The following is a 14,848-nucleotide window of genomic DNA, read 5'->3' on the forward strand; positions in this document are numbered from 1 at the left end:
GAAACAGGTTCCACGCATTTAGGTCTTCTACCAATTTGATTAGATCATTTGGAATAGGTTGTCTGGCCTCTCTGCCTAAAAAGCCGGCATGCAAAAGAATTAGAAGGCATACTTGGACAACGTCGACGTCATCCATCCGAGTAAAACCATCTTTATTATTCAAAAATCTTGTCAGGTCTTCTACGTGTAGACTCGGCCTCTCCAGCTCAGGAAAAACCCGGGATAGCCATGATGGGCGGGTAATGTGTCTAGTGTACCGACCTACATCATCGTGTCCGAAGCGTAGACCTGTGATTAAGCAAAACTCCTCCCGCCCAAAACACGTATACGCCGGTGGAAAATCAAACCATATCTCTTCATCACGACGTTGTATAGTCTCTGGTAGATCTCTAGTCATGGTTTGAAAAAACAGGTGTGTCAACATCGCATCTCCACCGGGATGTTGTACTTTCAGCCATGGCCCGAAGCATGTATCCTCAAACATTTTTCTTTGTGCAGGTGAAAGCTTCGACGCAATTGTTTTGGCCATGCTGACTTTATTTCTCAAGGTCAATTGAGCCGAATAAAAGTTCTACAAAAACAATAAACATACTAAATTAGATATACCAAAAACTACACTGTGAAGATATACCAAAAACAATAATAAACATAAATAGTAGTAGTTTATTCTTCAAACTTAAATATGCAACACTGTGAATTTCGTATTTGTCTTTGTTTTTTGGTTGAAGTAATGCAATTCATTCAAGTTTCAATTTGCAGAAGATGAATAGTTTCTGAAAATGAAAATCGCAACACGAAAATGACTATCGCAACGAGAGAATCACAACGCGAAACTAAAATCGCGTTGCGATTTGCATTTCGCGTTGCGATTCTTGGTTGATTTAATAAGCAATCTAAGTGAAATTGTTAATCTATTATTGAAATAACCAGTAAACTTATCATCAATTTCAATATGAAAAACCTAATAATAATGCAAAAATTTCAAAAAGAAAATAATTAAAAAAACTAACCCTCGTTGGTTGATTTGGTTGATTTTCCATTTCTGATTGTGAGGGTGGCTCTGAGAGATTTAGATAGACGGATTTCGCCGGAGATGGGGACGGATTTCGCCGGAGATGGGTGAGAGAGTGAGAGATGGAGATGGGACTGAGTTGTGATTTTAGGTTTTAGGTTATGAGTTGCGATTACGGGATATACTGTGGACAGTTCAGTGTTCCAATATATTAATATTCATGTTTGGAATTTAAAAATAAAATACTTGGCCAGGATACTAATGGCGCTTTGAAAATCGCATTGCGATTATGTATTATCGCGTTGCGAAAGTCAGTATCGCGTTGCGAAAGTAAGTATCTCGTTGCGATTTTTTATTATCGCATTGCGATAATCAGTATCACATTGCGATTTTCCCAATTCGCGTTGCGATTTACTTATTCGCATTGCGATTTTCCCAATTCGCGTTGCGATTTACTTATTCACATTGCGAATTGGGAAAATCGCAACGATACTGTAGACCATCGCAACGCGATTTTCAACTATCGCATTGCGAAAATGCAACGCGAATTTGCGATAATGGAGATCGCGTTGCGAATTAGCGATCGCATTGCGATTTTGTTGGTCATTTTGGCAAATTCGGAAAAAGTTGGTTAAAATCGTATATTATATGGGATTTTTGGTCACTGAGGTTATTTTCTCTTTAAATAAATCTCAATGACAATTTATTACAAATCTTGGGTGATACGTTTGATTCCATTACATATATGGACTAAAGATCCACTGTTTAGTTTGGTAAGAAGAAAACTATGAATACATATTCACTCAATTTGATAAAATTTAGCGACACGTCACTGTCCTATACCAAAATTTACCTTACCACCAAGATGAGATGTATGGCATTCTATAATAGGTTTAATTAATTCGTAACGTAATTAATTAGAATAATAGATCGAATTATTGAAAAAAGGTTAATTAATTATTGTATTTGATTCGATTTAATTAATAAAAACTTCAAATCAGTTTGATTTTTCTTTCTTTCTATTTGAATCTTTTATCTCCAAATTTTACATTGAGGTCATGTTAAAAAAAGGGGACGCATTTCTATTGTTTATTTATATTTATTTAACATTAAGACTGATTTTAATTACTTAAAATATTTTAAGTGAAAAGATTAAATTACTCAACTGGATTAAGATTAAAGAGTCCGAATTTTATTTTGATATATCGTTATTTATTTAAAAAAAGAATATAGAAACCCTTTAAAATTAATTAATATATTTAATGCTTCATTGTTTTTTTTTCCAAAACCTCCACTTTTACTTGAAAAGTTAAGATGGATGACTATCAATGAAGTAAGAAGAAGGGTAAACTACACTTGTAGTCACCGAATTGTAAGATAATTTTACTTTATTCACTAAACTTCTAAAATTTACATTATATTTATTAAACTTTTAATTCGTTTTCATTATGATTGTTGTTGTTAATAAATGCAAACATGAGACATTAAAGTTGTCTTCCTAAAAAAAATTAATTTTCCAAATTGGTAGTCGTTACAAAGGTCAAAGTTTTTATAAACAAAGTGATTTTATGTCAATTTCAAATATGAAAAGATTTTGTTTGCTAAGAAGATTAACATACGATTTCAAGCTAATTTGAGGATTGCCAGTGGAGAATAAAAGTTTTAACTTTTAGTTTCGATTGAAATTTAAGGAGATTAGATGGTTTTCTGATGAGTTTGGATTGAATGAAAGTAAAGGAAGAAGATAAAGAATAGTTCAATGATCTTTCCGATCGAAGAAACAACCGAATGAGTACATAAATGACAATGAAAGGAGACGACGCTCCAATCAAAATTGAAAGTTAAACAACTGTTTGATCATCCACTGATAAATGTCGAATAAGCTCAAAATCAAACTATATTAATCTTTTGACAAAATGAAACTGTTAAGATTGATCGACAATCATTACATTCATCGGGAATTTAATCTCTACGGAAATGGTCAATTTGAAAGAACCAAAATTTATTTTTTGATTAAAAAACCTTTAATATGCCGTAACAACATTTTTAATGATAATTAACGATAATGACTATAATAAAAACGAATTAAAATCTGAATAACTATAATATAAATTTTAAAATTTTAAAATTTAGATGATGACTACCAATAAAAATTTAGCCTAAGAAGGAAGAAGTTTAGGAAAGAAAAAGGAAAAGGAAATACTTGACCTTGCAAGCAAGCAAGCACACCTCCGGCTTCCCTCCTTGCTTGTGAAACGCCACTTGCACGTGCTCTCCTTTCGTTCCCATCACTACAAAAATTCAAAACAAACAGCAAAGAATTGTTTCTTTTTTCTTTTCTCCTCTCTCCTCCCACCAACAGGAGAGAAAAGAAAAGAAATATTACACAACTTTCATCTTCTTCCTCTATAACTTAGCCATTAAAGAAGATCAAAAATTTTCAAAAACAGATAGAGAATTCTTTTCCTTTTTCTTACTGTTCAAATGCACGCTAAAAATAGGATTCCAAGTAGTGGTCACAGCACCCCATCCCCGCCGGCGTCACCGATACGGTCACCGAGGTACCGCCCCGGAAGGAGGTCGGGTCGGTTCAGCCTTTTCCAACCGGGGCGGACCGTAGTCCATCGTCTCGCTTGGTTACTTCTTTCGTTTCTTCTTCGTCGACAGGCGATTTTCCTCTTTGCTCCATTCCTTTACATATTCGGGATGCTTATTTTCATGGGCTCTGTTTCCTTTGATGTTGTTCCCGTCATTAAACACCGACCCGCCCCCGGCTCCGTTTACCGGAGTCCTCAGCTTTATGAGAAGCTTAAAATCGACATGAATGCCGATAATTCCTTTGTTGACGCGGTGAGTCATTTGTTTCTGATTTGTTATTTTTTACTCAATTCTGATGGCTTCTGGGATCTTAATATTGCGGGTCGAATTTTTGTAAGATTTTCTGTTTTAGGCCGGATTTGTTTCTTGAACCATTCCAGAATTTGAGTTTCTATTTTAGTTCCATTTTCATTCTTGGTTTGGATCTTGGTGGAATTTTCAGCAACGTGGATTATATAGTTAGTTGTTGCTTTTCAAATTCTGTTAATGATTTGAAAAAGACTTAAAGATATCTGAATAGTTCTTCCAATTCTTGACAGTGTAGAAACAACATGAAGATTTTGTTTTATTTTGTTTCCTCAATATCAAGATTCCCTGTAAATAGAATGCTGAATCAAGGACTCATTTTTGGCATCATTCCTTTTCTGTTTAAATTTCACTGTTGTTTGCTGAGGAAGTAGACCCTTTTGTCTTGTTGTACATGCTTCATCTCCAACTGTAACAATCTTTTGGATCGTATCTGGATATGAAGAACATGGGAGACTACATTGTCTAGCCTGCTGTTCCTTTTTCTAGATATTATAGTAAAGATAATTGTACCAGCGTCCATTTACAGCGATGATTGATTAAATCTTTTTACAGAGCAGCACTGGAGATTTGTTTCTTCTAAACCCAACTTGGTAATTTGATGATTGTACAGAAGAGGAATATGAATAACTCGATCACTTTATTACTGGAACTCTAGGATGGTAAACAGTTGTCATGATATCATTTTATAATTGGGTGCATTTGTTATTTGCTGGTATCAGTTACAAACTGTGTAATTGAACTGACCATTTAACTTGTGTAGTCTATACTGCAATAGTTGCTCGGTGAAGGCTTTTTTGCATTTCAAATTGATATGATTTACATCTGAAGCTGATTCATTATTTGTGATTATCATTATATCTGTTCTAACCTTATTCAAATTGTTGCAGATTTCGACTATTTGGAAAAATTCCTATAAAAGGGGGGAGTGGAGGCCTTGCGTAAACAAGTTGTCTGAAGGTATGGAACTGTAGATTATTCCCTTCATTTTATTTTAATAAGGTTATGATTATGTTTCTGTAGCTTTGTTGATATTAATTAGGTTCTTATAGTTTTCTGTCAACTAATTGTGTATCTCTAACTATATTATAAGTAATATCCATATTGATGAATCTCATTGTTGGTATTACTTTTGGAAAATGGGAACAAATTGCCTTTTAATTGGTATTTAGCATCTGCTTTATTTCTTTGTTGATGTAATTGTTGCAAGCATCAAAATTTGACTATAAAGAATTGGAATAGTAGTAATTTTCTAAATGTATGGTACATGCAAGGAGCTGGCATTGGACACTTGAAGATTTAAAATCTTCTGCTGGAGCTTCCTAGCCCTCCCTTATTTATATAATTTTCAATCCCCTTTATAAATCCAGTTTAGATGTAGAAATCATTTGATTAAAGGTCAGACAACTCAGTTATTGATTGACTAGGTTTTCTGGCTGGTAAGTCAATGATCTTGGAGTACTGAGGATTCCTATTCGCTTCTTATGTTGATGACAGTTTAAATGATATTGTCATGTCTTCAGTTTGACTAAGTTTTGCAATAACTTTTATCCACTGTCCACTATGCCACGGAGACTTAATAGCATTAGAAGATAACATTGTTTGCGCTAAAGGTCTGTGGGACTGTCCCTTATCTATTGGTTGATCTGATGTCTTTTTCCTTAAGTTGAGTCTGAGTGACAGTGTTTGAGAGTGCTATTGAGAGAGTAGATTTGGCAGTCCGACTATGTGAGAGGTTAATTTGTTAGAACTTTTGCTAAAATCCAATTATGTTTGGAAGTCAGCTGCCTCATTAACATGCTTGTGTAAATATTGTGCATTTAGAGTGTTATGTTCCATTTCTGGTGCTTTGCCAATTTGAGGTATTTATTTGTTTTCAATGTACATGTGTATATGCATTCTCCAATTTTTTATGCATGAGTACAGTTTTTGGTTGTTGACTATCACCATTAGTTTAAACTGGGCTGTTCTTTTAACTACTATAGGCTTGCCTGAATCAAATGGTTACATATATGTTGAGGCTAATGGAGGCTTAAATCAGCAGAGGACATCGGTTGGTTTTATTTCTCATTTGTTTCTATTAAGCATTTAGGTTTTACCTCCCTACTCCATTTTATAAAGGCCTACCTATTTTATAATCTGTAAATGGTTGATTTTTGATACTTTGCAGATATGCAATGCAGTTGCTGTGGCTGGCTATCTTAATGCAACACTTCTAATCCCAAATTTCCATTTTCATAGTATATGGCGAGATCCCAGGTTTGTCATCATCTATTTTCAGTTGCCTTGTCATGTTGTTAGTGTACCATCAAGGAGAAGTAATAAAAGTTATGAAAATTTCCTTAAACAGAAAATAGCTTTGATTTTCAATTTTCTTGGTTCATGTATCTCAATTGTTAGTTAGCACATAATTTCCATTTTGCATTACAATTGTTCCTTTTAAACATCATGTAATATGATCATATTTTACCAATCATTTTGTTATCATGTCAACTGAAGTCTGTATACCTTTTGACTTTTCCAGCAAATTCAAAGATATCTATGATGAAGATTATTTCAAAAGTTCTTTGAAGAATGATGTGCAAATTGTTGATAAGATTCCTGAGTACATAATGGAACGATTTGATCACAATATGAGCAATGTTTACAACTTCAGAATTAAAGCATGGTCATCTATTCAGTATTATAAGGATGTAGTCCTACCCAAGCTTCTCGAAGAAAAGTGAGTTTGAACTCTTTTGTTTCATAATTGTTTCCTTTTAAGTTTGGCTTGTTTACTCGAGTGACATACGATGATTCTAAACATTATTGCTTACCACAGCATTGCATGGAGAAAAAATGACCATCTTTTCTTTCGATGCATGCAGCATAGACCAACATATTTGCATCAATTTACTATCGTCAAGTTGTCTTTATCTATTGATAGAGTACAGTGTTTATAGTTGTCCTAATTTAAGCTACTTGCTTTCTGATTGAATAACTCAGGATTATAAGGATTTCTCCTTTTGCAAACCGCTTATCATTTGATGCTCCCCCAGCAGTTCAAAGACTCAGGTGCTTGGCAAATTATGAAGCTTTACGGTTTTCAAGTCCAATACTAAATCTTGGGGAAACTTTGGTTGCAAGAATGAAAGAGCTCAGTGCAAATAATGGTGGCAAGTATGTTTCTGTACATCTTCGCTTTGAGGAGGTTAGTGTCGTGATTGTCCTTTTAACATAAAAAGATTACTGCTACGACTGTTAGTCACCATAGTTTTTTTGCCATTAAAAACTAGTAGTTTATCGACTCCTTTTTTTGTAAGAATTGTATAACATAAAAAGATTACTGCTACGACTGTTAGTCACCATAGTTTTTTGCTGTTAAAAACTAGTAGTTTATTGACTACTTTTTTTTGTAAGAAGTGTATAACCTACTCTTAACGTGCAGGATATGGTTGCCTTCTCTTGTTGCGTATTTGATGGTGGGGAGCAGGAAAAAGAAGACATGAAAAAAGCAAGGGAAAGAGGTTGGAAAGGGAAGTTTACTAAACCTGGCCGAGTTATACGCCCTGGAGCAATCAGGATTAATGGGAAATGTCCACTTACTCCTTTAGAGGTATTGTCGGTTGCACCTTTTTTTGTTTACTTTAGTAGCTTTCAATTGAAAAGTGAACTTTAGCCATCTCTACAAAGATAATTATTGATAGTCATCCAAAAAAGTAAAAATAATTTATTTTTGTTAGATTGGGATGGTACTCGGAGATTAGAGTAGGTGAAAGAACATCTTTATGAATGGGTTTATAGGTTTTCTTGATTAGTTTATTAATTATTTTGTGTCTTGTTTGCTGATGGTAGTCAGAGGCTCTGAAATGATTGATATTACTTGATGAAATGATGAAATTTTGCTGTTCATTTTCTAATATATATATATATCATCAAATGAAACTAGAATTTTTTCTGCTTTGCAACAAGTTTATAGTGTGTGTTACCTGACAAAAAAGAAATAATTTTATTGTAATTATGGAGCCGTTTCTAGTTCAGTGATTATTTGTTGTTTTATTCTTTTACCTGGTCTTAATCTATTTTTTGCTCAAATTTAGTAAAAAAGGTAGGGAGCCAATTTACCCAAATATAGTGACTAAATCAACATTCTTGTATCTTTCAAGGACTGATCTCAGAATTTGATGACTCAATGAATTCTGCTTCTGCTTGAAATAATGGAATCTTAAGAAAGATGACTTACTGTAGCCCTTGTACTTCCTTATAGAATTTCTTTGGCTATTTGACAGTTTAATTTGTTTGTTGCTTGACCTTAATAAAGTTTGCATATTTAAGTGGCATATTAAAACTAATATTGACATGAAATGGAAAGCATTGCTACTGTAATGCCTATGATATTTTTGTGTTAATTATTGTCAAGGAGATGATATATATTGACAGACATATTGTTTCTCATATCAAATATAACTCTGTTTTCTTGCATCTATTAGGTAGGATTGATGCTCAGAGGAATGGGGTTTGATAACAATACAAATATATTTTTGGCATCTGGGAAAATATACAATGCTGAGAAAACAATGGCTCCATTATTAGAAATGTTTCCCAACTTGCAAACAAAAGATATGTTGGCGACCGAAGATGAACTTGCACCATATAAGGTTGGAATATATAAGATTTCACCACCACCACCTTCTTCTTCTTCTATATATATTCATCTGTTTAACTTGGATTACTACTTTCAGAACTTCTCTTCCAGGATGGCTGCCATAGATTATACCGTCTGCCTTCATAGTGAGGTATTTGTGACTACACAAGGTGGGAATTTTCCTCATTTTCTGATGGGCCACAGGAGATACTTGCATGGAGGACACTCCAAGACAATCCGACCGGACAAGCGGAAGTTGGCATTACTATTTGATAATCATAATATTGGGTATGCATTATCTTATTTTTAATCTATCTATATTTCTAGTTGCCTGTTTTTCTTGAAGGATCAAAATGATTCATTTAGTGGGAGAAAAAAAGGAGGGTGAAAATGATTGGCAGATATGCAATCTCTATTAGGATTCGGACCATAACAAGGATTAGTTTCTCCTTTAAGTTTAATGGTTGCCATAGTTTAGAAAGAAAAATTCTTAGAAGTATCTATTGAAAGTTTGTAAGTTTTGGAAACATTGGCAGTTAGATAAGAATGAAGAAATGCATATTGAAACAACTATCGTATTTTCTAGTCTTGCAGTTGCTTCATATTTGTAGTACTTTGAATAAGAATTGCTGGATCCCATTCACATTCCTTTTTATTCCAGGTGGAAGAGTTTCAAGCGACAAATGCTGAATATGCGGTCTCATAGTGACTCAAAGGGATTTGAGCTAAAAAGGCCAAGTGATTCAATATTTACTTTTCCATGCCCTGATTGCATGTGTCGTACAAACAAATCAGCAGACTCAAGATCCTCATTGCCAACATGATCAGCTTTGAGAGAGATTTTGATGAGCATTTCTTGTACCTGCATAATTTAGTGATAACAACTAGCTGCTAACCCCCATTTTTGTGTCGTAACATTTTCATTTTGTTATCATCTTCATGTTGCAAGAGGACAATCGGTTTTGGGAGCTTTGAGGATTTTTTCCCCAGAGGTCACATTGATCTATTCATTACTTCATTGGGATTGAGTTGATTGAAAGGGGGGGGGGGGAGTGGCATCTTTTTGGATATGATGCTCGAGAATGGGAAATAGACAATTTTGCGATTTGAGCGGTAATCCCGTCGTTAACCAGAGATTGTTTCATGATTGTGGTCACAGCTGCTGTATCTAACAAGGCTGTTGGTATAACAACACTATTCTTTCACACCCTGGTTTTGTTCTTGTTTGTAAAGTAGTTGCAGTTTGAATCTTAAGAAGTGTCAAGGCAGGAAGGAAATTGGTGTACATTTTGTCAGATCAGGGTCCGAGTTTTTCATGTAAAACTCTTTTCGATTTCAAGAATTTCCTTCTTTCAATCATTTCTAGTCATTGGTCTGTTTCAGATATGTATCTCAATCTGTACTTGTCTTGAAACTCTCATGCAGGGGACAAAGAGCAGTCGTTTTTCAAGGGCTTTTGTTTGATCTCTTGTCTACAAATGTTCCACTCTTTTTCTTTCTTTTTGTACAGCTTTTCTAGTAACGTAATTAGTGCAGACAATTTCAGATGGACATTATAGGGAAGAATAATTACGATTTCAGCTATAAATTTTCTTTCAAATTTAAATTTAAGATGACAAAAAAATACAGGCCATGGTCTGAGCCATGGCGAAAGGTTGGCTTCAATTCTTGAAGCATTTAGGCTTGTTTTTTTATTGAAGGATGGGCTACGATACCACCAGACATTTTAAATAATTGAATAGTTAAAAGGATGTTTATATTGTCCTATATCACATGGATTCGAATCCTGATATTTATCTTGAAAATGTAATCTCTTTCTACTTAATAAAAAATAATATTGTTTTACATTTTCATATGCAAATTTAAAGTTTATAAATACACCTTCTGTAGGGTGAACGACACAAGAGGTGAAAAAACAAAATTTCAATCATAATATGTAAGAACTTGACTTGATATGTTCTACTGTTAATTTTACATCTGAATGTGAGAGGGCGACTTGTTAGTAGAGAATATGATAATGTTGACACATAACATCTAAATATATCTTTTTGTTTGCCAATTTTTTTTTTTTGAATTAATCAATTTCACATATTTTTTTTATAATTCATATTTTTATAATTCACTTATATTTATTATGTATACGAAATTTTGAATTAATCAGATATCTATATCATGTTGATCTAAAATATTATTTTTATTAATATATATTTAACAATTCAATTTTTTACACAAAATAAATAATTAGATACTTTTAGTTTATTTAAAATTTAACATATATAATCTATATAAGTATGAAATTAAATTTAACAGTTACATTATTAAGATATTAACAGTGCAAAAATGTATAAAAATATATATAGAAGTCATGTAAGTAGATTTTTCTTGTAAATAAAATAAATATATAATAATATCTATTTGCAAATAGAGGAGATAAATTTATTTTCTTTTGAAAGATATTTGACTAATAGACAGCCTATGCTGTCGAGCACATTGATTATTTTTATTTTGTCAATAAAATAAATAGATTTGTTTGGGGATACAGTGGATATATGACCAAACTTCTTCTAAAATAAAGATAATTTTTTTTTAAATCTTATCATTTTAATTTTTTTAAATATAAATATTAGAAAAATAAAGAAAGGGAATAAAAAAAATAAAAAAAATAAAAAAAATTAAACAATATCAACACGGGTGGGAATCAATATTAGAGGTGAGATCAGTGGTGGATTCATCCTTATCCTTAGCTCTAAAATTTAAAATTTTCTCAATTAATTATTTATTTTATTAATTGCGTTTATCATAAAAATTTTATTTGTGCTCACTCAATAAAATTTTTTTGTGTTATTAATGCATGTGTACGAGTACGACCCTCCGTCACTGAATCAAATTATCTATGTTTATAAAGTTTACAATTTATCGTTATCAAATAATATAATTATTTTATAATTTAATTATATATTTTAAAAGGAATTAGTTTTTAAAAATGAAGTAATAATTAATTCAATTAAATATTTTATTATAAATTAAAAATTTAATTTTATCATATCATATCTATGAGTTAAATAAAACAAAAATTAACAGAATACACATACTTTTTAAATGAATGATAATTTTTAAAAAGGAACATTAGTTTTTAACAAAGTTGATTTTATCTAAAAAAATGGTAGCTAAGTTATTTTATTTAAAATATTATACAAAACATATAAAGGATTGATAGAGATAAATTAATTAATAATTAGACCGTCCATTTAGTTACCATGACATGAATCACATGATTTGAGATGTCGATAAATAATATATATTATAGAAGATCTCCATAATATTTAAATAGCCATGTGATGAAGAACTCAACCGATGCAACAACTCCCACGACAATTTGTCGTGTGATCTTAACTACTTCAGGTGATAGAAATTAAGATCAAACAAAAATCAAACAATTCCCTATGGGACATGCTTGACTTAGTAATAAAATTAACAGATAAAGTTTATTAACTGTTGATCAAAATACAAATAAACAACATTAAAATAATCATGCTACATAATGTAAAACTATTTTATTTTACACAGATTTAGGATCGTTTGATGAATGAAAATAGATAACTAAGATTAACAGTAGAAAATGAGAAGATATTCATTCGGAAAAAAATAAGGAATCGATTTCAACAATCTATTTTCACTCATCTAACAGTCATAAATTTATATAAAATTAAAGAGTTTTACATTGTGTAAATGGATACTAACCTTTTTAAACTAACTAATATAGATGTTTTTAGAAATGATCAAATGTAATTAACTTTTCTCTTATTTTAGACTCCTAAACTTTTACTTACCGTGTATTTCCTCATCTATAACTCATTTTTATATTTTAAAAATACAAATTAAGGAATTTCTATGAACTACACTAATTTACCATGATTTCTTAGAATTATATATATCTGACCATATCGAAACATGAAGACCATAATTTTAACAAGATAACATATACTAAACATAATATAATACTTATACATACACACATATATATGTATATACATGTCAACACTACCATAAACTTTTCCAAAGACTCAAAATACCATAGTTATACATGCCATCATTAGGGGAGCCTTTTGAAGTTTAAGTTATATTCAGCAGCTCGGTTCTCCAAGGAGAGAATGGTTTTGGTCGAAGCATGTGTTTAAGTGGGGTTTGTTACGGTGCTGAAAAATGCATAAGTTTTGCATGTGTTTAACTGGGTTATTCATTGTCCATGATTTGATGGCATGTGCGAAAGGTGGTGATGTTTTAATTGCAAAGTAAATTTATGGCCAGGATGTATGCTCAATTATCATTTCTTTCTTTCTTTCTTTCACTGAATTAGAATGAAGGGTCATGATATTCTGATGTTAATGTTTGTGTTCTGAGGGAGTCTTCGACGACCTTGTAGCTGATGGATCGTTAGTACGTTGTTCTTTTTTCTTCTCTTGTGCAAATGTGGGTTATGGCAAGTTGCTGCTGCTGCTTTCATCGGATGTTGCCATGCTCTCCTAGGATTTTCATCTTAAGTGATAGGTTATTTTCTGTCTCAGTTTGAGGATATTAGCTGTTCATGGCCTTGTGGGTGGTTGCTTCTTCAAGTGTTGAACCCTATTCCTTCTAGCTTTAGATAAATTCTTTGTCCATTTTGAAGAGAAAAAAGATTGAGATCAAGAAGATCGATAACACTACCGCGAGGCAAGTGACATTGTCAAAGAGAAGAACAGGACTTTTCAAGAAAGTTCATGAGACATACAATCAAGGTAGAAATTATTGGAGACCGATGATACATACAATCAAGGTAGAAATTATTCGTTTTATAATAAAATCATATTGCCGAACAAAAACAAATCCTAAGAATTTACGAAGAAGGAAACTTTAATTTCTTCATCGTCTTGGAGGTTTCCACCAAATTCTCTCGAGCTTCAAGAAGAATCACACACTAATTTAACACATAATACTAAAATCATAATCAAATACGAAAATTAACACACCCCTAAACTTGAATTTAGGGTTTATGATTCTTTTACCTTCCTCTAATCCACAAATTAGAATCATCAATATATTTAACGTGTTCAACGATGGTGTAACCATATTCCAAATTTACCATTCGATTAAGACAATAAATGAAGGTATACATATAAGATTTTAATTGTTACGTTTATGTTCATGCTTACATAAAAATCTCTAATATATAATTATTTTTCCATAATTTTCTTATAAATACTTCTTATCGCGTTTCGGAAACATAGGAAACAAAATTCTAATCTAAAAGCACATATTGAAGCGCATGATACATTCAATTCAAGACATAATAAAACAACATACATGAAAACACCAAATTCACTTCCTGACAGCATCTCGATCCAAACATATATATTCAGATTATACATAAGAAAGGCAGCTGTCAATTTATTCTCCATACATAGATATAAGGAAAGTAGCATAGTAGCAACAGTGGGTCCTTCACTTAGCTTGGATGAGGTGAGCGTCGATGTCTTTGGAGATATCCAGGCCGAGTTGGAGTAGAGTCTCGGGATGATCAACCCCATCGTGCAACTTCTCGTATTCCATCTTCCAGTGTACTATGCTGCCATCGCTCTTGGGAAAAGCTTGAAGCGTCAGTAAAAAGCTCTTGTACTCTTTCATTAGATCTCCATCGATCACTCTGAAAACCACCAGGTTCTTTTCAGGGTCTACTGCTTCAACCACCTCCTTTGCGACTTTCTCCTTTCCGTCTGCACAAACAGAATTTGTTTACCATATTATATTGTTCTCAAGATTAACGAATAAAAAAAGAGGAAGAAATCATTCTAATAGCACGAAATGAAACAATACCGTGAACGTAATGGAAGTTGAAAACGGTACCGACTTTTCCCCATTCACCTTCATGTAAATCGCATCGTCGAACCTTGTCGTTGCAAGTATGATGAACGTGGTGCAGTTTGTTGGCAAACATGTCGTGAAACTGCTCAGGAGAAGCCTTGATCTCTACATTGGCCTCGACCTTACCGGTTAGAGTTGAAGACGCCATTGGTTTACTGCAAGATTTAGCTAAGCGGGACTGTGGTGTGTGGGAGTAGTTTGTTTGTTGATTTCACAAAGGGTCGTTTTATAGACACTGTTTTTTGTCTTCCGCCACGTATGTGATTTTACAAGCTTAATTTCCTCACCGTCTTCTCTTCGGATTAACTCGATTTGATGTGTATACGAAAATATTATTTAATACCATTATATATATATATATATTATAATTTGAGTGATTATAAGGTAATATATATTAATAAAAATTTTAA

General features: G+C 32.6%; 2 protein-coding genes across 2 annotated transcripts; one reads left to right on the forward strand and one right to left on the reverse strand.

Annotated features, from left to right (window-relative positions):
• The first annotated feature begins 3,450 nt into the window (after positions 1 to 3,450).
• LOC120215343 (protein ESMERALDA 1-like) lies at positions 3,451 to 9,896 on the forward strand. The gene is made up of 10 exons (XM_039213065.1): positions 3,451 to 3,862; positions 4,807 to 4,876; positions 5,902 to 5,969; positions 6,087 to 6,175; positions 6,441 to 6,638; positions 6,902 to 7,106; positions 7,344 to 7,511; positions 8,386 to 8,553; positions 8,638 to 8,828; positions 9,202 to 9,896. Exons 1-10 carry the CDS (start codon positions 3,497 to 3,499, stop codon positions 9,362 to 9,364), a joined length of 1,686 nt encoding a protein of 561 aa, XP_039068996.1. The 5' UTR covers positions 3,451 to 3,496; the 3' UTR covers positions 9,365 to 9,896.
• Positions 9,897 to 13,833: 3,937 nt separating this feature from the next.
• LOC120215344 (MLP-like protein 31) lies at positions 13,834 to 14,648 on the reverse strand. The gene is made up of 2 exons (XM_039213066.1): positions 14,391 to 14,648; positions 13,834 to 14,290 (listed from the first exon to the last, which is right to left on the reverse strand). The coding sequence occupies exons 1-2, from the start codon at positions 14,584 to 14,586 to the stop codon at positions 14,019 to 14,021; spliced, it is 468 nt and encodes a 155-aa protein (XP_039068997.1). The 5' UTR covers positions 14,587 to 14,648; the 3' UTR covers positions 13,834 to 14,018.
• Between the last annotated feature and the right edge of the window lie 200 nt (positions 14,649 to 14,848).

This window comes from Hibiscus syriacus, unplaced genomic scaffold (assembly GCF_006381635.1).
Source record: "Hibiscus syriacus cultivar Baekdansim isolate YM2019G1 unplaced genomic scaffold, ASM638163v2 tig00110114_pilon, whole genome shotgun sequence".
Taxonomy (NCBI): Eukaryota; Viridiplantae; Streptophyta; class Magnoliopsida; order Malvales; family Malvaceae; genus Hibiscus; species Hibiscus syriacus.